Genomic DNA, 26,545 nt, shown 5'->3' on the forward strand with positions numbered 1-26,545 from the left:
GTGCTTTTTTTCCTCTAACAGGATTAAAAATTGGGATCGATCGTTTATTATTATTATTTTTTAATCCATTACAACAATTTATTACTTAATGCTTTGACATGCCTTGACCAAGGTCTGCACTCCCCTCTCACTACTCTTTTTGTCAACTGAGATGGATGGTTTAGTATGACAGGCAGTACCAGTGGATAGTTTTACTCGAAATCTGACCTGCAGTGTCGTCCATCTTGTTTCAACACATCCTAAACCACTGTTGGAGGAAGAACAACAACACGAGAACTTTGTTTGGCCCGGCAGAATTCTCTCTCTGGAGAGTTCACCGTGCGACAAAGTTCTTCCCACTTCCTGCCTGCTCCTCTGGCTGTTATGTTAAGTAGCAGGCCTGCTTTCTGTCGGTCCTCGTGTCCTCCTTGGGTTTCAATTCCAAACATGGTGATGCTTGTGGGGACTCAATATCGACGCCCCTCCAACACCGACCCCCCCCCCCCCCCCCCCCCCCACTACTCCTCCTCCCCCTGGTTTATCACCCCTCCTCCAGCTGTTGTCTCCAGAGTGGAAATTGAGCTGAAAGAGTCACCACCTTAGAAGGAAAGGGGACACATAATGATAGCAGGACCTCAATCTAGATCCGTGAGAAGACCCTGAAGAACTTCCCAAGGGAAAAAAAACTTGGATTTATTTTTTTACTCTGCAGTCCTTTCCTGACATGGCTTGGGAGAACGCTACCCTCCTGGAGAACCTGTTCGCCGTCCCAGTCTGCGATGGCTGGAGCAACAGCACTGAGGGAGCCCTTTACCATCTGGGCAACACTATCCTCTTCCTGGGCTACATGGGTGGCAGTGGGGCCTACGGGTGCCTCTTCATCTTCGGGCTCCTGGCACCTTCCTTCCTGTGCCTGACTCTGTGGGGCTGGATGACGATATGCAGCCCTGACGTGGTCACCTGGAACTTCTTGCTGCTATTGGCCTGCGTGATCCAGATCTGCCACCTGCTGTACCGCCTGTACCAGGAGGGTCTACCCAGTGAGGAGGTAGCAGCCCTCTACCAGACCGTCTACCTCCCATTGGGCGTGCCTGTCCAGGTCTTTAAGGAGATTGCGGGTGCCTTTGAGAACAAGGTGCTCGAAATGAAGGCGGGCGAGACATACGCCGTGGAGGGCAAGACACCCATCGAGAGGCTCTCCTTTTTGCTTTCTGGCAGGTGGGTGTCTTGTGTGCCTGTTTCTGTAGTAGTTAGTCCTTGAAGTAGTACAGTGCAGTTCACTTTGGTAGTCGTAATGGAATATTGTGCTGAGTTTCAGGGAGTCAGCGCAGGTTTGGTTACCAGCCAGGGCCTTGACACCCATTGGAGAGCTTCAAATCTGGATAAATGGGAGAGTTGTGAAGAGTAGTGTAGTGATAGATGTTGCCTGTGCGGGTTCGGTTCCTCGCCAGTAAATGGGAGAGTTTTGAAGGGTAGAGTATTGATAGAGGTAGCCGGTGCGTGTTCGGTTTTCGGCCAGTCCCCTGACACTGAAGCTCCCCAGACTGGTTCCAAAACTGGAGAAATGGGAGGGTTGGGTCCAGCAAAAAACGACAACACAGAAGTCATCTAACCTTGGACAAAGTTGTGAAGGGTCGTGTAGGACATGCAACAACTAAGTCATTTAATTTCTGAAGTGACATTAAACAGACCTGTCACAAATAAGAATTTGTATCCAGTAGTGCAGCAATTAGTAATCGAGTATTCTGCTGACAATTCTATCAGAATAATCAAGTACATGGATAAAATATATTTTTGCTTGGTTAAAGAGCAATTATGAATAGACAAGACAAAATAAGATATTTCTCTTACTTATGAAAGACCAATTGTTTTCCTCTTTTTGATAACAGTATTTTTCTTAAAATTCAAGATTGCGTATAAAGCAGGAAACTGCATTTTCGTGTCTACATACATTAGGCAATTTCAAACACAAATATAAATAGATTTCAGTTTAAACTCGGCATTTCTTGTGAGTATAAAAAACAACAATTTAAAAAAAGGAACAAAAGTTTGTCATCTTGTTATAAAGGCACAATCTTATCCAACTGGTACCTCTGTCGGAACACTACGAGGCACTATGTAAACATATTCAAAAAGAGGCAAAGAAACGTACACAAAGAAGAACGTCGTTTCATGTTGAATAGATGCTAGCTGTGTGCTGATCGATTGGTAAATAAAGTGCATTTAAAAAAATACTTGAGAACACTACGCTGACTAAACCAGACTGTGATGTACAGGAAGTTCAGACAGCGCACGGATGGCCCGCTGTGTAACTAATACTCACGAAAACAAGCATACATGACGTCAAGCCGCGCCATTCCCACAATGCAATGTGGATGTTAACAATTTTATTTTTTATTTTTGCGTCCTTATTGATACGTTGAATGTCGTCGTTTCTGTATATGTTTCTGTATATGTTAACAGTGGTTCTTTGAATGTATACCCTATTTATTTGTCACACTTACTGTTAATTTATGGTGTACTGTTTTTATTTTTTATGAAACAATTTCTTTAGGTATTGTGTAATTATTATTATTATGAAATAAAAAGGCTTAATCGCATTAGATAATGCAGCCCTATGGGGGGCAAATGTAGCCCAATGGGGGGCACAAGCCAGTGCAAACTGTAGGACGGTCCTAAGCCCGGCCGGATAAATGCAGAGGGTTGCGTCAGGAAGGGCATCCAGCTTAAAACTTTGCCAAACTAATATGAGCGTTCATCCAAAGAATTCCATACCGGATCGGTCGTGGCCCGGGTTAACAACGTCCGCCACCGGCGCCGTCAACCTCCAGGGCGCCGTTGGAAATTCAGCTACTGTGGGTCACAGTCGAAGAAGAGGTGGAAAGCAGGTTCTTTGGCAGAAAAAGAAGAGGAAAGCACAGAGCCTAAAACTGAATGTGGGGACTTTGAATGGTGGGACTATGATAGGAAAATCTCGGGAGTTGGTTGACATGATGATTAGGAGAAAGGTTGATATATTGTGTGTCCGGGAGAGCAGGTGGAAAGGCAGTAAGGCTGGAAGTTTAGGGGCAGGGTTTAAATTATTTTACCATGGTGTAGCTGGGAAGAGAAATGGAGTTGGGGTTATTTTAAAAGAAGAGTTGGCTAAGAATGTCTTGGAGGTGAAAAGAGTGTCAGATCGAGTGATGAGGCAGAAACTTGAAATTGAGGGTGTTATGTATAATGTGATTAGTGGCTATGCCCCACAGGTAGGATGTGACCTAGAGGTGAAAGAGAAATTCTGGAAGGAGCTAGACGAAGTAGTTCTGAGCATCCCAGACAGAGAGAGGGTCGTGATTGGTGCAGATTGTAATGGACATGTTGGTGAAGGAAATAGGGGTGATGAAGAAGTGATGGGTAAGTACGGCATCCAGGAAAGGAACCTGGAGGGGCAGATGGTGGTAGACTTTGCAAAAAGGATACAAATGGCTGTAGTGAACACTTTTTTCCCCAGAAGAGGCAGGAACATAGGGTGACCTACAAGAGCAGAGGTAGAAGCACGCAGGTGGATTACAGTTTGTGCAGACGATGTAATCTGAAGGAGGTTACCGACTGTAAGGTTGTGGTAGGGGAGAGTGTGGCTAGACAGCATAGGATGGTGGTGTGTAAAATGACTCTGGTGGTGGGGGAGGAGGATTAGGAAGACAAAGGCAGAGCAGAGAACCATGTGGTGGAAGCTGAGACAGGAGGAGCGTTGTGCAGCTTTTCGGGAAGAGGTGCGACAGGCTCTCGGTGGACAGGAGGAGCTTCCAGAAGACTGGACCACTGCAGCCAAGGTGATCAGAGAGACAGGCAGGAGAGTACTTGGTGTATCTTCTGGCAGGAAAGGAGAGAAGGAACCTCACAGTACAGGAAATCATACAAGGAAAAAGGTTAGCTAAGAAGAAGTGGGACACTGAGAGGACCGAGGAGAGGCGAAAGGAATACATTGAGATGTGACTCAGGGCAAAGGTAGAGGTGGCAAAGGCCAAACAAGAGGCATCTGATGACATGTATGGCAGGTTGGACACTAAAGAAGGAGAAAAGGATCTATACAGGTTGGCCAGACAGGGATAGAGATGGGAAGGATGTGCAGCAGGTTAGGGTGATTAAGGATAGAGATGGAAATATGTTGACTGGTGCCAGCAGTGTGCTAGCTAGATGGAAAGAATACTTTGAGGAGTTGATGAATGAGGAAAATGAGAGAGAAGGGAGAGTAAGTGTGGTGGACCAGGAAGTGGCAATGATTAGTAAGGGGGAAGTTAGAAAGGCATTACAGAGGATGAAAAATAGAAAGGCAGTTGGTCCTGATGACATTCCTGTGGAGGTATGGAAGCATCTAGGAGAGGTGACTGTGGAGTTTATGACCAGCTTGTTCAATAGAATTCTAGTGCGTGAGAAGATGCCTGAGGAATGGAGGAAAAGTGTGCTGATTCCCATTTTTAAGAACAAGGGTGATGTGCAGAGCTGTGGCAACTATAGAGGAATAAAGTTGATGAGCCACACAATGAAGTTCTAGGAAAGAGTAGTGGAGGCTAGACTCAGGACAGAAGTGAGTATTTGCGAGCAACAGTATGGTTTCATGCCTCGAAAGAGTACCATAGATGCATTATTTGCCATGAGTATGTTGTAGATACTTGGGGTCAACCGTCCAGAGCAATGGTGAGTGTGGTCAGGAAGTGAAGAAACGGGTCCAAGCAGGTTGGAACGGGTGGAGGAAGGTGTCATGTGTTATATCCCCGTGCCGGTGTGGGTTTTCTCCGGGCACTCCGGTTTCTTCCCACATCCCAAAAACATGCATGCTAGGTTAACTGACAACTCTAAATTTCCCGTAGGTGTGAATTTGAGTGCAAATGGTTGTTTGTTCGTATGTGCCCTGCCATTGGCTGGCAACCAGTTCAGGGTGTACCCCGCCTCCTGGCCGATGATAGCTGGGATAGGCTCCAGCACGCCCGCGACCCTAGTGAGGAGAAGCGGCTCAGAAAATGAATGGATGGATGTTTTCATGTGCTTGATGGACTCAGCATTAGCCGTTAGCTTGAAGAAACAGCTGCTAGTGAAGCTATCCCCGCGAGGACGTCAGGACTTACGGTTAAAATCACTCACGAGTTCGTTCACTTCTTAGTATGTCGATCCTTGCGCAAACGAATCACTCACCGTAGTAGTACATCGCTCCTTAGCGGATCACAAACGAAGAAGTTCAACGAAAACGACTCTTCAGTTCCTCACTCCACCAGTTCACAGAACGAATCACTGGTCACTTAAGTCCCTCCCCTGCCTGCACGTTGCTGCCTGACGCTGCCTTCTCATTGGTCATTCGCCGAAGTGAGTGACAACGCTGGCGAATTGCAAATCATGGCAGTACGTTTAATGAAGTCCCGCCCCGGCCTGCACGCTGTCTGCTCATTGGTCATTCGCCGAAGATTCAGAAGTGAGTGACAGAAAGCTTCAGCAGTTCTGTTTCCGCTCCCAGCCGACTCGCTCGACTCACTGCGGCTAAAAGGACGAATCATTTCATTAACTGATTCGATTCAGTTTGTTCACTAACAAGATTTGTTCTTCTGAACAAAACGTTTGCGAACGTAACAACACTACAGCTAACTTGATGTTAAAGTTAACAGAGACATGGGACATTAAAAGTGGGGGAAAATAACATATATTTCTTAGATTTTTTTCAATAAATAAGACATGACTGTGATCTCGTTGGACATTTGAACGCTCTTACATAATGAAGTCAAAAACAAATATTGGAACTCGATAAACATGGCATCTGTATGAAGCACCCGTAAAATGTCTATACTTTCCTTGTCTACGGTAACTTGAATAACAGTCTAAAATTTGATTTAATTATAACTATACTATATTATCAAGCATAATAATATAGGTTAAAATAGATATAACAAGCCAAAAGAATTAGCTCAATAGTTGATTATGTCCCACAATGAAGTCATTTTTTTTCCAGTAAGAGAATTTCTCTTCCTCTTTCCTTCCTTTTTTCTTTTCAATTTCTTTTTGGAAAAGGCGACAGTTTGACTTTTTTCAGACATTTCTCAGAAATTTCCTTTTTGCTATGAAGTGGATACAATTTTTAAAAACATTGCAAAAAACTGAGTTGCTCTGCTTTCTCTAATACATTCTCTACAACATTTTTTTTTTTTTTAGAAAATTACTATTTTCTTTAAAATGTACAATTTAGATTCTCAGAAAATGACAACTTTTTGGGGGGGACAATATCATCATCTTTCATTAAAAACAAAAACACAAAAAAGAGAAAATGTAGGGGAAAAAAACGTCTGCGTTGTTGCTTTTTGCTGTGCACAGTGCCAAATAGTCCAAGGATCTTTGTCCCCTGCACACAAGTCGACGTGTTAGCTTGTTGGATGAGTCCTCAGTTGCCTCACGTACATTCACACACAATAAGGTACGCAGACACATGAATGCACATCGGTGAGTAGGTCAGCTCATTCCAAAAAGCACTAATCTGCCGTTCAAGCGTGAGCATGTACTTGGAAGCTTTCCCGAGCAGATGTTTGAGGCAACCTGCCTGCCGCATGGATGTTCTGCTTCTGGTTCCTGTTCAGCCGAAATTGCTGCACGCTGGTGAGGCCAGGCGCAACGGCCACCTCCCGATTGACAAAATATGTTACTGCCATTCACCAGTGTTTTATAGGAAATAAAAGTACGCAGATAGCTAGACCAGGGTTTCCCAGCCTTTATTGAGCCAAGGCACCCATTTTACATTAGAAATATCTCACGGCACACCACCAAACCACAATGGCTCAAAAGCAACTTTTTCTCTGTAAGAAAATATTTATGAGAAAATGCCATTTATCAGAAAAATGTGACTTAAAAGAAATACTTCCCTTCATAGGAATAAAACCTTTTTTTTGGGAGAAATGCTGATTTTTTTCCTTGGGAAAGTACTTTAGAAAAACAGCTTTTTTTCCTCTCTCAACAAACTAAAACTAGAAAATTTAGAACTTGTTTTCAGTATTTGTTCACTATTTTGTATTAAACAGCCTTGAATTCTGCTTAGGTCAACTCAGGTAAAAGTGACCAAGAAGAAAGTATAACATAGATTGGATGCAGCAACTGGAATGAAACATGGAACTGTGAAGGAGAAAGAGGAATCTTTAATGTGATCCAGTTTTAGTTCGTGGATTATCTTAAAGCCTCATCTCCTACCACCGACTGAGGAGTGTCCTGATGACTTTATCCATAGTCTCTGGCAAAGGAACAAACGGAGCTTATATATTCACTGCGATGTAAAGTATTTGTTCGTCCCCTGTGGAGCTCATTATGCAAATGTTTGACGAAAGTCACCTAAACTAAGCCATTGACCTCTAACGCTCTAATCTCCCTTTCCCTTTTTAACCTTGTCACACTTGACGTCAGGATCAACGTATCTCTGGAGGGTCAGTTCCTGCACTACATCCACCGACACCAGTTCCTTGACTCGCCCGAGTGGGAGTCCCTGCGGCCCCATGAAGATGGAAAGTTCCAGGTACCACCACGCTACATTTTGCTAAACCGCATGTTGTTTCTTCTTTCTTCAGAAAAAGGAAAATATTTAAAAAAAATCTATTTTTCATTTAAAGAGTTTCTCTTTTCATCTGAAAATCTAATTTTTTAAAATTATATTTCTTTCTCCTGTTTTCAACTTTTCTGAATTTATTTATTTTTTTTCTTCTGAAAATGTATTTCTTTCCTGAAAAGAATTTAGCTTCTTTCCTTTATAAAATGCTTTTTTAAAAATATTAAAATTAAACAATTCTGGGGGGGAAAAAAAATCACATTTTTGTTCTGGGAAAATTATTGCTTGTTTCCTTCAAAAAATACTTCTTTTGAATATTTATAAAACTAAAAAAGAATTATTGGCAAACTGACATACAAAAAAAAATGAAGAGTATTGTTTTAATGGAAAATAATATTTTTTGCTCTTCAAAAATATGTAATTTTCCTTTTTCTAAATTAAATTCCTTGGAAAATGTCTCATTCCATGGGAAGAGTGGCCACTAATACGATGTTTGTCCAGCAGGCAGGTTCACGACCAGTTGGTATAAAGGTTGGTTATTCACCAGCCACGCTGGGCAACAACAGCCCTATTTTGACAACCCCCAACAGGGACATAAATAGGGGGGAGTCCACTAGGGATGTTCGATACCACTTTTTTCAGACCGATACTAGGATGAGTATTCACTCAAGTACTCACCGATACAGAGTCCCGATACCTCTAATTATTTCATACAGTTTTAATTAATAAAATGACAGCTAAAACTGGCGCAGTGTAACGCCAACTACTGCCGAGAAGGACTCGATGTTGGATTTCTTTGCCCCAAGTGTCGGCGGCTGGTGTCTGCAGCCTTCACAAGTATCCGATCCCTTGAAATAAGGCCGGTATTGACCCAATGCTGATACCTGGTATCGGTATTCACCCCTCCCTAGACTCTGCACTTAAACATTTTGAATTGAAAAGGCCTTTTGGATTACAGGTGAAATGTCTTCAACAAACAAGAAGGGTCCAGTTGCCTCCATTCAACCTTTGCAGAAGACCAGCCCAAACGTCCTATTCCTTTCCTGCTTTGTGTTTTGTAAAGCAGTTTTTTGGGGCTTTCAGGTTACTTTGATGGCGGAGGAGGACTGTCGCTACGTGTCGTGGCGCCGCCGGCGCCTCTTCTCCCTCATGTCCAAGGAACGTTACGTGTGCCGCCTGTTCGCTGTCATGCTTGGCTACGACATCGCGGAGAAGCTGTACAACCTCAACAACAAGTTGTATATCAAGAGCGGAGTCCTGCTGGACATCCGCCTTCCCAGCCTCTACCACGTCCTGGCTCCTTCATCGCAGAGCAGCGAGGGCGGGCCCCCCGATCGGGCGGACCGCCCTCTTTGCCTGGAGTCGGACCCGGACCGGGCACACGAGGCTAAGACCCCTGTCGGACAGCCGTGGCCGTCGGACCCGGAGCTGCCTTCTGGTGAGGACTCCACCAGCCTGGTCCTGGAGGACTTTGCTGACGTGGCGGGATCCTTAACAGACTATGGCAGTGAGAGGGATTATTTGAGGTAGAGGGGGCGCAAGGGGGTCCGGAGCTAACACACTGGCTCACCCGCTTAAGATACATGTAAGTACTGCACTTGGGTAGGGGGTGGTGTGTCGCCTGGCTACTTTGTGTGCATGGATGCCACCTTTAACACTAACAAATTACATATATTAGTAATATGTTTTTTTCCTTAATAAATGAAATCAGCCTTTTAAGTTCACCTGGGTTATAGTTGTCAGTTATTTACATTTGTTTGATGATCTTAAAAATTAAAGTGGGGGAAACTATGCAAAAATAAAATTTGAGAAGGGGGCCAATACCTTTTCACGGCACTGTCTATATATGTATGTGTGTGTGTGTGTTATATATATATATATATATATACACACACACACACACAGACCTTTTCCAAAAAAAATTAATATGATGGAAAAGTTTATTTATTTCCATAATTCCATTCAAAAAGTTAAACGTTCATAGATTATAGATTCAGGGCCCACAATTTTAACAATTTCAACTATTTATTTGTTTATTTTTACATAATTTGGGCTTCCAGGTCATAAAAGCCACGAAATCAGGATTTCAAAACATTTGAATACTGTGGGGGGGCGGGGGGGGGGGGAATCACAATTTTACAGCTTTTGTCGGAAGAAAAAGACATTAGGGTCACATTACATTTATCAAAATATGGTACTTTCAAAGTGATATGTTACTCTTAAATACTTGGTTGGGAATCCCTTTGCTTTACTCACTGCCTGGATGTGGCATCGCAATGAGGTAATCAGCCTGTGGCATTGCCTGGGAGTTATGGAAGGCCAGATTTGATGCTTGCTGTCAGTTCGTCTTTGTTTTTGGGTCTGGTGCCCCTCATTTTCCTCTTTCCTCTTTTTCCTCCTTTAGATTCTCAATGGGGTTTACTGTAGATCCGGCGTGTTGGCTGGCCAGTCAAGCACTTTGATGGCATGGGCATCAAACCAGGTTTTGGTGCTTCTGGCGGTATGGGCAGGGGCCAGGTCCTGCTTGAAGATAAAATCTGCATCTCCATACAGATCATCAGCAGAAGGAATCATGAAGTCCTCTAAAACATTCTGGTAGACTGTTACGTGACCTTGGGTTTCAGAAAGCAGAGTTTACCAACACCTAAACTAGACATTGCACCCTAAATCATGACCTTCCAAACCCTTGGACCTTGAGTCCCGAATGAAAGGCACACATTACTTTCATCGGAAAAGAGGACCATGGACCACTAGCCAACAGTCCAGTCCTTCTTCTCCTTGGCCCAGTTGAGATGCTTCCTACGTTGGCTCAGAAGTGGCTTGACCCGAGGAACCCGACAGTTGTTGCGGAGTAGTTGTGGTTGTGTCTGAATGTGTGTGTGTTTTTTTTAAGATGTGGTTCCCACCTCATTCCACTCTGATAATCTACTGAAGCCCACGGTCATCTCTTTTGCTGGTGCATCTTGTCTTGCCACATTTTGTCCTTCTACTAGACTTTCCATTGATATGTTTGGACACAGCACTCTGTGAACAGCCAGCCTCCTTAGCTATGAACTTTTGTGGTTTACCTATCCTATGGAGGGTATCAATGATGGTCTTTGGCCAGTTGTCAAGTCTGCAGTCTTCCCCATATTGAACTCAACTGAGACAATTGAACCAAACTGAAGCAATTTAATGACACCTTGGGAAACCTGTTCAGATGCTTTGAGTTTAGGAGGTGATTAGTGTGTGACACTTAGTTTAAAACATTTATGGCCTGCAAAATTTGGGCAGATTTCTTCACAGTATTCAGATTTTTGAATTCCTGATTGGGTTTTTAATGCGTCAGCAAAATGGACGCCATTAAGTGACAGATTTCCCGTTGTTGTGTACAGTCGTATTTGATTCCTATTTGTCTCGACAGGGGGCGCCATGGGTGGAGGAGCAGGTCGCTTCCAGAGGAGTCGAGCGCCGCTAGCTCCCACCGACACTCCCAAACTCTGACAACGCCATTTTGTCTTTTGACTTATTTTAAGACTTTCACTATTCGGACCACATTTTTTTTGGTTCTGTTCAGAAATTAGAGAAATGAAGTGCTTCCTCTGTAAATAAGTTAAAAATGTGTTAATGCAGTTATCCATTAGCATGTTTTTAACTATTAATATTGAATATACACCGATATAAGTTGAAATTATCCAATTATGGTTGATTTATTACCACAAGGGGCCAACTGTTCTCCATAAAGCTTCTGTGCAGTGAAAATGTTGTTTTGTGACTGTCTACTTCCTGGAATGCTTCATGTACAGGCTATATATATATATATATATATATATATATATATATATATATATATATATATATATTATTTTTTAAAAAAAAATTTTAAAATTTTTTTACAGTATGTAAATGCATGTGAAATGAGAACAATAAACACACATGGTAACTTATCCTACTCAACAGTCTCCACTTGGCTGCAGTGCCCTGTTTTGTTACTACCCCCAGTCTCCTCTTGGATGAAATTGATGCATTCAGTAATTTGCGGGTGCATGGCTAGAAACGCATTATTAAAAAAAAAAAAAAAAAAAAAAACACGCTAATGTTGGCCTACTCCACTTTTCCGCGCCGTTCCGCTTTTTTGCTGCCCTCGCATTTTCTACGTTTGGTCTCTGGAGGGGGCTTCAGAAGAGGCTGCACACCTGCACAAAGTCATGTGACCACGGAGATCCTCGTCGAATGTTGATGTTGTTCACGCACAGTGGCTCCTCGTGCCTGAAAACAAACAGAAAAATAATTTCAGAAATATATTTTCTTTAAATACTACTTAGAAATAAGTTTGTCCCCACACTCAAATGATGACACTGGTTGTCCTAAAAAAAAAATTGTCCTAAATTAGTTGAAAACAAAAACAATTTACAAAAAACTTTGTAACCTCATGTTATGAATTCTGCCTCACGATGATTGTGAATTCCGCTTGTCTCCCAAAAAGACTTTAAAACTTAAAATGGATTTTAAAAAACAAAATTTTGTCAAGCAACAATTCTCTTCCCCCCAAATAATTGTGAATTCTGTCTAGCTCAGGGTGTCCTCCCCAAATGATTGTGAATTCTGCCCAGCAACAAGTGTCTCAACCTCCAAATAATTGTGACTTTTTCCAAGCAACAATCATCTTCCCCCAAATGACTGTGTGAATTCTGCCTAGCAACAAGTGTCTTCCTCAAATCAGTGTAAATTCTGCCTAGAAATACGTCTTCCACCAAATGATTGTGAATTCTGCCGAGCAACTTGTCAATTCCGCCTAGCAACACGTCTTTCCCCACGCGATTGTGATTTTTGCCAAGCCACAAGTGTCTTCAAAGAGTTGTGAATTCTGCCTAGCAACTTGGTTAAGTCTGACGCCTAGCAACACGTGTCCTCTCCCAAGCTATTGTGAATTTTGCCTAGCAATAAGCATCTTACCCAAAACAATTGAGAATTCTGCCTCGCAACATGTCTTCTACTCCGCTAATTATTTTGGAACCCAGGCTAGCAACGAGTGTCTTCCCCCCGAAAATACAATGGGAGGAAAATGTATGTGAACACTTGGGAATTTCTTACATTTCTGCATAAAATGTAGTCTTTTCTTAATCTTAATCACAAGAATAAACAGTTTGCCTTAACTAATACCACACAATGATATTTTTTCACATTTATATTGTAAATAACGTAAACATCCACAGGACAGACAGGAAAAAGTAAGTGAACCCTTGGATTTAATAACTGGTTGATCCTCCTTTAGCATCAATAACCTTAACCAAACATTTCCGGTAGTTGCAGATCAGAGGTGCACAACCATCAGGATGAATTTTGGACCATTCCTCTTGACAAAAATGTTGCAGTTCAGCAAGTATCCTCGGATGTCTGGTATGAATTGCTGTCTTGAGGTCATGCCACAGCATTTCAATCTGGTTGAGGGCAGGACTTTGACTGGGCCACTTCTGAAGCCATTCTGTCGTTGATTTGCTTCTGTGTTTTGGATCATTGTCATGTTGCAACACCCATCCTCTTTTGAGCGTCAACTGTTGGACAGATGGCCTCAAATTCTTCCACAACATATCTTGAGAAACTTGTGAATTATTTTTTCCATTGATAGCAAGCTGTCCAGGCCCTTAGGTAGAAAGCACGCCCACACCATGATGTTCCCTCCACCATGCTTCCAATTGGGATAAGGTTTTGATGTTGGTGTGCAATGCCATTTTTCCTCCACACTTGGCGTTGTGTGTTCCTCCCAAACAATTCAACTTTGAGTTCGTCTGTCCACAAAATATTTTGCCAGTAATGCTGTGGAACATCTAAATGCTCTTCAGAAAACATCAACCGTGCAGCAATAATTTCTTTGACAGCAACGGCTTCCTCATTGGTGATCTCATGAATCCCATTCTTGTTAAATGATTTACGTATAGTATATCTGTCAACAGAGATGTTGGTATTTGACAGTAATTTCTGTTAGTCTTTTAGCTGACAGCATAGGGTTCTTTTTTTTTTTTTTTTTTTAACCACCTTACTGAGCATTCTGCAATGTGCCCTTGCAGTCATCTTTACAGGACGGCCACTCCTTGGAAGAGAAGCTTCAGTATTGAACTCTCTTCATTTAAAGCCATTTTGTCTAACCGTGGACTGATTAAATCAAGCCTTTTAGAGATACTTTTGTCTTCTTCTTTTCCTTTCAGCTTGTCCCTTCAGGGGTCGCCACAGCGCGTCATCCTTTCCCATGTAAGCTCTCTCTTGCGTCTCCTGCATCCTCCTCTCGAACACCAACTGCCATCACGTCTTCCCTCACGACATCCATCAACCATCTCTTTGGTCGTCCTCGAGCTCTCTCACCTGGCAGCTCCATCCTCATCATCCTTCTACCAATATACTCACTATCTCTCCTGTGGATGTGTCCAAACCATCGAGGTCTGCTCTCTCTAACTTTGGCTCCAAAACATCTGACCTTGGCCGTCCCTCCGATAAGCTCATTTCTAATCCTATCCAACCTGGTCACACCTAGAGAAAACCTCAACATCTGCATTTGCACCACGTCCAGCTCTGCTTCCTGTTGTCTATTCAGTGCCACTGTCTCTAATCCGTACATCATGGCTGGCCTCACCACTGTCTTATAAACTTTGCCCTTCTGTCACATAATATTAGAGAGATACTTTTTTAACCTACTGTAATTGTGTATTCTGCCTAGCAACGTCTTCTGCCATGCAAATGATTTTGAATTCTCGCTAGCAACAAGTGTTCTCCCCTAAGTAATTGTGCTTAGCATCTGTCTTCTCCCCATCAACTTTACAATTTTAAATTGCCAAGTGATTATGAATTGTGCCTTGAAACAAGCGTCTTACCCCAAAAAATTGAGAATTCTGCAGAGCAATGTGTCTTCTAAACCACTAATTATTTAGAATTTTGCCAAGTAACAAATGTCTTTCCTCCCTAAGTAATTGTGCATTCCGCCTAGTAACGTCTTCTAGCATGCAAATATTTTTGAATTTTGCTCAGCAACAAGTCTAACGCCCTAAATAATTGTCTTCTGCTTTGAAACCTGTCTTCTCCCCTCAAACGCTTTGGAATTCTGCCTAGCAAAATGTTTTCTCACAAATCATTCTAAATTCTACCGAGTAACAACTGGCACCCCCAACCAAATGATTTGTGAATTCTGCCTAGCAACACATAAAAGAAAATCTAACAATTCTACTATATTTTTGCACCACTTGCTATCTAAAATCTTATTTAGTTGTATTTTGGCTGTTAGTTGAGATGACGATATTGTTTTGAGCCAGATACACTAACATTTGGAAAACATCTTTATCTAGTGGCATGCACATTCCAGCCATCGAGATGTAATTACTTTAAAAAAAATAGTTGCCGGTTTGATTGTCTACCCAACAAAACAAGAGCATCATTTTTAATACACATTTCAGACGAGACGCACGTGGGTGAGGCCATCTGGGACAGACAGACGGACTTGAGATGGATGTCGTTTTGACGGTAGAAGCGGGCGCCCGTGTTTTTCAGGGTGATGGAGTGGATCTCACATAGCACCACCGGGTGAGTCAACACCGTCCTGTACACTGTTGTTTCTGTTTGACTGAAACACACACACACACACACACAAGCATTCATAACTGCAGACAGTTATCACCTCCCCCAAGGACGTCACCATTACAAATGACCAATGGGGAAGGTGATATTAGGGTCAGAAAAACATGCCATGGACCTTGAATTCAGACACTTTATGAGGTTATCACGTCTAGTCCAGTCATGTTCAAGGTTTATGGAAGTGGAAATCCTGGCACAACACACACTCTAGGGATCGGTTGGTTTGGTACACTTTAAAAAGCCTAAGCTATTGCATTGAATTAAACCAAACTGGGTAAGCATACCACTGTGTTTTGTACCCCAATGGAAGGATGTCAAAAAAAGCGGTTGTACCCACAGCCAGAGTCGTCGTCGTCTCTCCAGGTCACCGGTGGTCAGTGTCACTTCCACTTCAGCGCTTTTAGTGAGAGCAGAAGTCTCCAACACAAGCAGTATGTGATGAGCTGCAAGACACACACACACACAAGCGATGGCATCAACATCAGTCATATGGGACGGTGTCAAAAATTGTCACTACTTAAGCATCAGTTATCTCGGTACGCTTCACGAAACGCAAATCATCACACTGGACCTTACTGTACTTCTCGGTGGAAAAGGGGCCTTTTGCGTACAACTAATGCTTAGTCCTCCCAACAGAAGGGTGCAAAAATTGGAAATATTGGAATTGGTTATTTTGGTCCTCTTCACAAAATTCAAACTATAATAGTGAGCTGATCCAAACTGTACTGCTTGGTGGAAAAATGACCTTTCGAGTACCACTGCACTTGGTACCCCAACAGAAGGGTGAAATTAAAGTGACATTATTCAAAAGGGTGCCAGAAAATGGTATGGTTCATCCATTTATTTTTTTTGTTTTTTTGGTATCCTTCGAAAGGGGTGTCAAAGGTATGATCGATCCAATGGTATAAAATAATCTGAACTAAACCAAAATTACTGCTTGGTCAAAAAGGTTCATGTAGAGTACTTCTAGGTATCCCAAACGAAGGGTGGTAAATGTGGCATTGTTTGGAAGGATAACAAAAAAGTAGTATGGTTTGGCACAGTACCTAGGGTGCCAAAAAGTGGTCGGGCTCCAGAGGTGGCCAAAAAGCGGAATGGCCCAACAGGGTACCAAAAAGTGGTATGGTTTAAAAGAGTGCCAAACATGGTATGGTTTGAAACGGTATTTGGTCTGGTTCAAAAGAGTGCCAACAAGGGATTAGGTTTAAAAGGGTGCCAAAAAGTAGTAGGGGTTCAGTCGGGTGGCAAAAAGTAGTATGGCTCTCAAGGTTACGGAGGGGCCAAACCGTGGTAGAGTTGAAACGGTGCCAATGGTGGTATGGTTCGGGACAATAAGGTAGGGTACCCAAAAGTGGTATCGCTCAAAAGGGTACCAAAAAGTGCTCGACTGTTTTTGACCTTGAATCGTTCTTGCCGCGATTGATTTTGCCTTTGTGTGTGCAGTGTCACTTGCACGCAGCAAAAGAAGGAGCTCATTAGCTTCCTTCTGCTGACTACTGACATTTCCCCACTGGCTTTGTCTTTGATGTTTGTGCCGCAATTAAGAGAACGTTCACACGTTTCAGTAGTGTACTTTGCTTTAGTTTTGTATCCACATGAGGACGCTCATCAGGAATTGTGGGAGCCCTCAACTGCGCATTTACCTCGGGTGAACATTTGCAGTGTACTTTGAGAGCATGAAGTTGATGTATTCTCACCACAGAAAGGTGGCAGAGACGTAGTGAAGAGGAACAACTTCTGCTCCTTGGGGAGGGGAGTTGAAGTGACGCCGCAATTTTCTGACAAACCTGAAAGACACAGACACACATACACAAACACACACACACACACACACACTGGATGAAGCTGCCAATAGAGATTACATTTGTTCCAAATGTTGACATAAAAAAATGATTTAAAGAGCTATCTTTTCAGACGCTTGTCATTATTTTTATTGCGCTGTGCATTGTATTTTTTTCAATTAAAACTAATTTTTATTTTCTGTGTATTTTGTATTATATATTTGTATCGTGTTTATTTTAATTTGATTAGTATTATGGAATTATTTTATTAACTTTTTAATACCTTAGGTTTTTGAATTTATTATATTTGGAATTATTATTTTTTTTGATTATAAGTACAGTATTAGATTTAATTTATGGTATTCATTATTCCGTAAACATTCATTTACTTACTCTGTAATCCATTAATTAAAAACATGAACTAATGGTATTTTTAATTGTTTTAGTTGATTACTGTTTTATTTGATTTATTTTAGCAGCATTTTTATTTTTTTCATTTTAGTATATTATTTATGTTAGCTATACTTTAATTGTACTTGTTTGAATGTTTCTTTTTCAAATTCATTCATTAAATCTATTTGAATTTAATGTATTTCAAATGATTTAATTTATTTCTTAAATTTATTTAAATGTATTTTGAATGTTTTTTTTATTTCCTCAAATTTTATTTTAATGTAATTTCCAATGAGCTATTAATTATATTGATTTAAATTAATTGTATTTTTAATCATCTTAGTGTATTATTTATGTGTAACTGCTTATTTTATTGTTAATTATTTTTTCAATGTGTTAGTTACTTAATCCATTACATTTTACATCATCAGTATGCTATTATTATTTTGTGATGCAATTTCTTGGAATTTTCCATTTAACTAAATTTGAATGTGTATGTACGGTTACTGTGTATTGTGTGTGTGTGTGTTTTTAATGATTTTACCAGTATTATGTCATTTCATCTTTTCCTTTTTAGATCTTTTACAGTACAATATTTTATTTGTCTACACTTGTTTTTTTTTTCATGTGAATCACTCACCGATGGTGGGACACCTTCCCCTGAAGGTGTCACAGTGGAGGCATCGTCCTTGCAGGAAGTTTTGGTAGCTGTCACACGGGATGCCGCTCAGAGTGCACGACGAGTTCAGAGCGCTCATGTACACGTGCAGGGCCCTCATGTGGTCGCAAATCACATAGCCGTACACTGGAAACAAGCCCAAAAACTGACAAATCCACACAAAAAAAATGGGAGTGTTCAAAAGAGTGTCAAAAAATTGTATAGTTTAAAAGGGTGCCAAAAATGTGTATGGTTTGGTTCAGAAGGGTGCCAACAAGTAGTATATTAAAAGAGGTGTCAAAAGTATTATTGTTTGTGAGGATGGTAAGGGGGGGAAAACAAAATTACTGATGAAGCCTTTTGGATTAAAGGTGAAACCTCTTCAACGAACAAGAACAGTTCAGTTGCCTTGATTCAACCTTTGCAGATGACCATGACCTGGATGACTGAGAATCTACACAGACATATGGTCCGGTACACACATGAACACAATTGGCCTGTTTTTGTGCCGATTTTGCCCCTTTCCGACTAACCACATCAAACGCCAGACAATTTTAAGTCTCATAAGATTATCCTATAGCAGGGGTCTCAAACTCATTTTTGTCGCGGGCCATACTGTAGTGACGGTTTCCCTCAGAGGGCCGTTTTGACTGTGAAACCATAAAAATCTTTAATCGCCTCATCATATTTACACACGAAATTTATGAACTAGTTTTGGAATCAGAAATCAAGGGTAATGGGTTTTTCAACTATTGTTCATGTTTGGTAACACAGAAATGCTTGCAGTATCTCAACATTATCATTTATGACACACATGATTTGCCTTCGCGGGCCTCATAAAATCAAGTGGCGGGCCGGATCTGGCCCTGGGCCTCGAGTTTGACACTTCCGTCCTATAGGATTGTCCTAAGGTCTCTCTGTGTTAAGAGTGGATCCGTCCCGATTTTAGGGTCTGAAACAGGTTGGGCCCAACGATCTTAAATAATGTACGTGTTCAATATTTATGACCAAAACTCTTCATGTGCGTGAGGAAAGCCGACTTCTCCCCAGTCGTGACGCCAAGAATTGTGAGGTGAGACAGAATGAAGCCAATCAAAGAAGCACCCAAGACTGCTGAACACGGAAACAACCGTAAATGTCAAACAAAAAATGTCTTACCTGATGTCGTTTAATGTATGAAAGTGGTTTGCCCCCACGACGAGAAGTGTTCTCCAAAGCGAGTCGGTTTTTTTGAGCACATTGCCATTTTACAACCTTTGGGAACACTGAGGAAACATTGCCGCGTATCCGGAATTATTTCTTCTTCTTTGGTTTTTTGAGATCACGCCATCACGCGAGACTGCGAGATTGGCGGTGCAACAGAATCTTTATGTGCGCGGTGTGCTGTGTTGCGATTCTCGGAGCACACCACACGCGACGACCAAAACCGTTGAATGCCCGATTTTTTAAAACCTTTATTGGTGATGTCTCTAGCAGACAAAAACAATCTTTTAAAAGTGGAATAATCTTTGTGTGTACCAGGCCCAAGGATGGCATTGTTTAAAAGGGTGCCATAAAATGGCGTGGTTGGCTTTGGTCAGGCTCCAGCGCCCCGCGACCCTAACCAGGATAAGCGGTGTTGAAAATGGATGGATGGATGGTTACCAAAATGTGATTTGTCAAAAGGGGTGCCAAGTCACAAAGTGGTATGGTTGAAAAGGACGCCAAAAAGATGGTATATTCAAAAGGGTGCCATAAAGAAATGTTTTTTTCTCACAACATTTGACAAAAAACAACAACAACAAAACATTTTTGTCTACCGTTCAGGGACAGAGGGAGTGGGACCACGTTTAAGACATTTTTTTTTAAACAAAGTTTTTTTATGTTTAGCGTAAGGAGGGACTCACCAGAGGCAAATCGGGATCGTGCGCATCCCGTCTGGTCGTTTCCACCGTTCAAGAAGAAGTCCACGTGGCCGACCGGGATGGAGATGCCGAAGTCTGACAGATCACCACAAAACAAACACATCGGATATTGCATTCAAGGATGTGCGTGATTTCAAAAACATCAAAGACAATGTCAAGTTGTATTCAAACTGAATTTTAATGTAATTTTCTTTAATGCATCTAATGCGCATCTTTTGTAAAGATCAATGACAATATTAGTGTCTTCAACACAGCACATACCCTACGTGGATTTGTAAACGTCAAGTGAGTCTTTTAATAACCAGCATGCACACCCCAAAAAAATGTTTGGTCTTCAATAATTTCACATCTCACTTTTTGTAAAGGTTAGGTCTAGTGCTCGCACTCTAAATTCCAAGTCGCTATTCGTATTGACTTTAACAAAAGACTTTCCGAATCAGAATCGAATGGTTACTCTTTGTAGGATACTATTAAGAAATATTGAGATGTCACAGTCCAATGAACGCATATTGAGTTTTGCGAAATGAAAAACGAAAGAAAATCAAATCAAAGAATCGAGTCTTTGTCAATTTGGACCATTTTTGTCCTTGGTCTTTGCTTATGTAAAACACTGAATTTACGAGTTTTCAACATCTTCAGTGAAACTAACGAGTATAGTCAGTAAACTGCTGTATGTGACAATTTAGAGAAAATAAAGCGCTAATGATTGATTCCCCCCCCGACTACTGTCTTACAGTCGGAGTCGGTGTGGATGGCGTCCACAAACTGTGCGTCAGATGGATCCAGACGGTCGAAGGTGTCTGCGTTCTTAAACATGGGACCAGCCGGGTCCAAACCTGGAAAACAACAACAGTAAAAGAACTGCATTGCACTCCAAATCAAGTGTATTCCAATGGAGGGATACCCGTGATTCTTCCGATCTTTCCCTCGAAGAGCGTTCCCACAAATCCGGCCACGTGCGCCCCCAAACTGATGCCAATGAAGTGGAACAACTCTAGCTTGCACCCGTCTTTCTGTTGAACAAAGTCATACCGACATGAGGAAAAGTTGGAATGTACAAAAAGAAAGTCATACATTGTTACAAAAGGTACTAATGTTAAAAGACGAAAGTAATAAAGTCAGAGAAGAAAGTCTTACGTAATTTTACAAGAAGACCATCATACATTACATGGAAAAGTCATGCTGGTACAGGAAGAAAGTCGTAATAATGTACGTGATAAAAAGTTGTGGTATGACTAAAGAATAAAGTCATACATTTAGAGGGAAAAAGTTGTGAAAAGAAGCAAGTCGTAAAGTAAGTGATAAAAAAGTTGTAATGTTGTAGGCATAAAGTCATAGTTTGTTATAAAATCTTGCAACTTGCAATGTTACGAGACAAAAGTAATATATTAAGAGGAAAAAAGATTGTCACAAGGACAAACTCGTAAAGTATGTGAAAAAAAGTTGTCATGTTACAAGAACAAAGTCAAAGTAAGAGAAAAACGTTGTCCTGTTATGAGAAGTCCTAAATTATGTGGGGGAAAAATAATTGGTACAAGAAAGAAAGTCAAAAAGTACATGATATAAAGTTGTAATGTGGCGAGAAGAAAGTCGTAAAGTAGTTGATAAAAAAAATTGTAATGTTACAAGAAAAAAGTCAAAGTTTGTGAGGAAAAGTTGTACTTTTACAAGGTGAAATCATAACTTTAGAAAAAGAATTTATACTAAAGTTGTAATGGTCCAAGAGGAACGTTACAAGTTAAGAAAAAAAAGTTGCAATGTTTCAGGGCAAAAGTCTTAAATTTAGAGAAAAAAGAACAAAGTCATAAGTAAAAGATCAAAAGTTATAATATTACAAGAATAAAGTCATAAGGTTTGTGATAAATGTTGTAATGTTTCAAGATGAAAGTCAGAAATTAAGTGAACAAAGTTGTACCCCTGCCCCGACACTGATTAAAAAAGGTTTGTCGTCATTTCGCCTCATGTTAAACTTGCACAAAGATGACGTGGTGCCCCTCATATATGTCAAATATCTTGATTTATAACGCTGTAATTTAGAATTACGATAACCCGGAAGTGACGCTGGCGCCGCTTCCAACTCATCGTTTCCTTCTAAATTAAGCACAATTCTTACTAATCCCATAAACGCTACAGTTGCAAGAACAAAGTCATGCAGTTTGTGATACAAAAAGTCGCCCTGTTACAAGATGAAAGTTGAAAGAACATCCTAAATTAACAAAAAAAAGTTCAAACGTTACAAGAAAAAGTCATGAAATACATAAAAAAACAAATTTGAACGTTACAAGAGAACAGTGAAATTAAGGGGAAAATGTCATTTTACAAGAAGACCGTCATAAATGAGGTGTTGTGAGCAGCGTAGCGGTGTGACCTGCAGCCGGTTGACGAGGACCGAGATGTACAGCGCCACCTCCTTGTAGTTGTCCACCGCCAGATTGTACGCGAACGAGGCGCAGGAGACCCAGTCCACCATGAGCACGTTCGCGTCCTCCACCGCCAGCAGCGCCTCGGCCAGATCCAAAACCCACCGAGGCTTACTGCCCAGGGCCCTGCGCACATACAACATCAAACACAACATACGGTACATGTTTTTGATGGATTGATTTTTATTGAACATACAAACACAACAAGCATTCATCATAAAAAAAGCACATTTAAAAAAAAAAAGGAAAAGAACATCAATACATATCTTCGTTCAGCACATTTTACATGTTCAAAGGGAGTATGAAGAAGTACAAAAAAAAAAAAAAACATCTATTATCTCATTTGTTGTCTATAAATCTGGACTCATATCATGTTATCATGTCAATAGATTATTCGTAGACTGTACCATGATGTATCCCAAAAAAAAAAAACATGGCCTGCTATCATTTAACCCTTGTACTCTACATGCACATTTATACATACATACTGAACAGTAATCGGAAACAGGTGTCATGATTGGATATAAAAGAAGACTCCCTGAAGGACTCACAAGCACTGATGTGGCGAGGTTCACCACTTTGTGAACAACTATTGTGAGCAAATAGTCCAATTGTTTAAGAACAATACTTCTCAATTGCAAGGAATTTAGGCATTTCAGCAGCTACAGTCTATAATAATAATAATAATAATAATAATAATATCATCAAAAGATTCAGAGAATCTGGAGAAATCTCTCCATGTAAGCGGCAAGGCAAGTCACTGATGGTGTAGTGGTACACTCGGCTGACTTTGGTGCGGGCAGCGTGGGATCAGTTCCCACTTAGTGACGGTGTGAATGTGAGTGCGAATGGTTGTCCGTGTCTATATGTACCCTGCGACTGACTGGCGACCAGTTCAGGGTGTAGCTGGGATAGGCTCCAGCGCCCCGCGACCCTAACCAGGATAAGCGGTGTTGACAATGGATGGATGGATGGAAGCGGCAAGGCCGCAATCCAACATTGAATACCCATGACATTCGATCCCTCAGGTGGCAGTGTATTAAAAACTGGCATCACTGTGTAAAGGATATTGCCACGTGGGCTCAGGAACACTTCAGAAAACCAATGTCAGTTAACACACTTCATCGCTACATCTACAAATGCAAGTTAAAACTCTACCATGCAAAGCCAAAGCCAAATATCAACAACACCCAGAAACTCCACCGGCTTCTCTGGGCCCGAGCTCAACTGAGATGGACTGACAGAAAGTGGAAAAGTGGGCTGATGTCTGATGAGTCCACATTTAAAATATTTTGGGGAAATCATGCACATCATGTCCTTCGGGCCAAAGAGGAAAACGACGTTCCAGATTGTTATCAGTGTAAAGTTGAAAAGCCGGCATCTGTGATGGTATCGGGGTATATTCGTGCCAATGGCATGGGTAACTTGCACATCTGTGAAGGCACCTTTGTCGCTGAAAGGTACATACAGGTTTTGGAAAAACATATGCTGCCATCCAAGCAATGTCTTTTTTAGGGACATCCCTACTTATTTCAGCAAGACAATGTCAAGCCACATTCTCCACATGTTACGAGTACTGGACTGGCCTGTGTGGTGCATTATGAAGCTCCAAATACAACAGCGGAGACCCTGGATTGTTGAGCAACTGAAGTTGTACATCGAGTATGAATGGGAAACAATTTCGCCTACAAAGCTACCACAAATAGTAACCTCAGTTCCCAAATGCTTTTTGAGTGTTGTTAAAAGGAAAGGTGATGTAACACAATGGTAAACATGCCCCTGTCCCAACTTTTTGGGAATGTGTTGCAGGCATCAAATTCCAAATGAGTCAAAATGAGTCAATATTTGCAAAAAAAAAAAAAAAAAACAAGTCAAATCAAGTTGACCAGTTTGAACATACCTATCTTTGTAGTGTATTAAACTGAATACATGTTGAAAAGGATTGGCAAATCATTGTATTCTGTTTTTATTTACTGTTTTACACAACGTCCCAACTTCATTGGAATCGGGGTTTGTACTTTTTTGTTGTTGTTCTAAACATCAAAGACAATTAAGGCTTGACACACTTAACATACATGTTTTTGTAAACATCGAGGTCAAGCTAGTCGACAGGGAACTAGTGTGTTACTTTTTGTAAGCATCAGAGAGAGACACTTTGGTCAACATTAAAGACCGAGTGAACCCTCCGCTGTGTGCGATTGAGGTTGAAATGCTCCAGCCTCCCGTATCTCACCTGTATCCGTGTATGATGACCTTGGTGGGCCGTGTGACATTGAAGGCGCTCCCCGGCGCCTTGTGGAAGGCCTGCGCGCAGCCCGGGCGCTCTCGGGTCATCAGCAGGTAGAGAACCCGCGGCTGCGCCCGCTGCTGCCTCTGCTGGCGGTACTGCCGCCACGTGGTGTTGCTCACATCGGCGCACTCGTCCGCCCTCGCCTCGGGACCTCCGTGTCGTCGACACGAGCCCGTTTGCCATTAGTCAAATTATTACAATTAAACAACACATCCATCTTTCATAACTTGAATAAATACTGTAATGGATCCTCAGCTACAATGGATTCTTCACCAATTGACTATTTAGTAATATATATGTATGTATTATATTTATTCTTTTTATTTTGCTTATTTATTAATTAATGTTATTTTTATCTCAATATATTTGTACTATTATTCATTAAAGTATTAGTTTATTACATAATAGAACCAATACATATTTTTATTTTCAAATTTAATCATTTTTAAAAATTTGTATTCCATCCATCCATTTTCTTTACCGCTTATCCTCACGCGGGTTGCGGGAGTGCTGCAGCCTATCCCAGCTATCAACAGGTAAGAGGCGGGGTACACCCTGAACTGGTTGCCAGCCAATCGCAGGGCAAATTTGTATTCCTTATTTTATTATTTATTTGTATTAACGGTTGCCCTGCGATTGATTGGCGACCAGTTCAAGGTGTACCCCGCCTCCCGCCCGAAGACAGCCGGGATAGGCTCCACCACGCCCGCGACCCTTGTGAGGATGAGCGGTAAAGAAAATGAATGGATGGATATTTTGATATTATTTCATAGTATTCGTTTTATTACATATTTGAATGTATTTTATTATATATTGCTGTAATTACTTTTTTTATTATTTGTATTCATGTTATCAATTGTTATATTTTTTCAATATTATTTGTATTCATGTTATCAATTTTTCAATACACTCTGTTCTTTCGTACATTATATTAGTTTGCTAAGATACATATATCTCTTTGTCTTGAGTTATTTAATTATACAATATGATATTTGATTCATACATGTATTTTTCATGGTGTTTTATTTTATTTTTTATTTTTTTTACTGTGCACGATGGCTAAAAACGTCCTAAATCACAAAGTGTTTCAAATATTTTGGTTATCTTACTGCTTGGTTATCTTATTGAGAAGTCCATTTGAGGGACAAAGTATTAGGAACAGGGGACGTACCTTGGACGACCAGCACAAGAAAAAGCAGCAGCAGGACGCTTTTGTCCGGGGGGGACATTTCCGGGAGTTAACGAGAGCTTAGCGGTGCTCAGCTGCTCCGTGTGGCCGACCCAGGGTGATCGGCTTACGGTTTAGGCGTCACACAACAACCGGCGAACCAGGAAACGCACCATGAGAACGTCATTAACTCAAAAAGTTTCGCGTTTTACGACAATTCGTGGGAGTTTCAATGCATCACAGCTCAAGTCCTGGGCGAGTGGGCACGAACGCGATTGGTTGTTGGCTTTTCCAGAAGCTCGCGGCTTAATGGTCGTTGAAGCACACGTCACTGGGTAAACAAACAATATGGCGGGCTTCACATGCGACAGCTAGCATAAATCGCAGCTGTGAAATGGTTTAAATTTGGGAGACTACAGGACCGAAAAGACACAATGTGAGTTTTAAAGCCCTAATTAATTAGTTTAATGACTTGACTTGAAAAGTAAGCGGTATTATGAATGCTTCCCCATAAAAAAACACATTAACCTTATTTCTGTAATGACAAAACGGTACTTGTTTCGTAACTGTGGCCAAGAAGTCTTACATTAATGGTTTTGTAAATTAATATTTTAATAACATTTTATTAGTATGAGTGTTTTGTTTGGATATTTTGCATGGTCATGTTGTATTCCTTAATCCAAATTAGTTACTGAAATGTAAACTAAATTCAGATTTGTTGTAGTAGTAATGTGACAGATGTCCACCATATTTGTGGAATTAAAAAAAAAAACATAGGACGAGCACTTCTGCTTCTAAAAT

At 41.1% G+C, this 26,545-nt stretch overlaps 2 protein-coding genes across 5 annotated transcripts; one reads left to right on the plus strand and one right to left on the minus strand.

Moving 5' to 3' along the window:
- The first annotated feature begins 561 nt into the window (after window positions 1-561).
- popdc2 (popeye domain containing 2) lies at window positions 562-11,337 on the plus strand. Of its 3 annotated transcripts, none has more exons than XR_009769529.1 (4): window positions 562-1,197; window positions 7,393-7,501; window positions 8,615-9,116; window positions 10,935-11,020. XR_009769529.1 is itself a non-coding variant. In XM_061691180.1 (4 exons), exons 1-4 carry the CDS (start codon window positions 704-706, stop codon window positions 11,012-11,014), a joined length of 1,038 nt encoding a protein of 345 aa, XP_061547164.1. In that variant the 5' UTR covers window positions 562-703; the 3' UTR covers window positions 11,015-11,337. The 3 variants fall into 3 exon arrangements, 2 of the variants coding, with proteins under 2 accessions (XP_061547164.1, XP_061547163.1); XM_061691180.1 differs by having other exon boundaries at window positions 8,615-8,969; window positions 10,935-11,337; XM_061691179.1 differs by lacking the exon at window positions 10,935-11,020 and having other exon boundaries at window positions 8,615-9,636.
- On the minus strand, window positions 6,695-26,052 carry pla1a (phospholipase A1 member A). 2 transcript variants are annotated; one of them, XM_061691175.1, is made up of 11 exons: window positions 25,748-26,052; window positions 24,520-24,727; window positions 22,235-22,412; window positions 20,771-20,879; window positions 20,601-20,702; window positions 19,849-19,941; window positions 17,945-18,127; window positions 16,828-16,917; window positions 15,468-15,573; window positions 14,964-15,119; window positions 6,695-11,779 (listed from the first exon to the last, which is right to left on the minus strand). In XM_061691175.1, exons 1-11 carry the CDS (start codon window positions 25,803-25,805, stop codon window positions 11,689-11,691), a joined length of 1,374 nt encoding a protein of 457 aa, XP_061547159.1. In that variant the 5' UTR covers window positions 25,806-26,052; the 3' UTR covers window positions 6,695-11,688. The 2 variants fall into 2 exon arrangements, with proteins under 2 accessions (XP_061547159.1, XP_061547161.1); XM_061691177.1 differs by having other exon boundaries at window positions 17,945-18,109; window positions 25,748-26,051.
- Between the last annotated feature and the right edge of the window lie 493 nt (window positions 26,053-26,545).

The sequence above is a fragment of the Phycodurus eques genome, chromosome 12 (genome assembly GCF_024500275.1).
Source record: "Phycodurus eques isolate BA_2022a chromosome 12, UOR_Pequ_1.1, whole genome shotgun sequence".
NCBI lineage: Eukaryota > Metazoa > Chordata > Actinopteri > Syngnathiformes > Syngnathidae > Phycodurus > Phycodurus eques.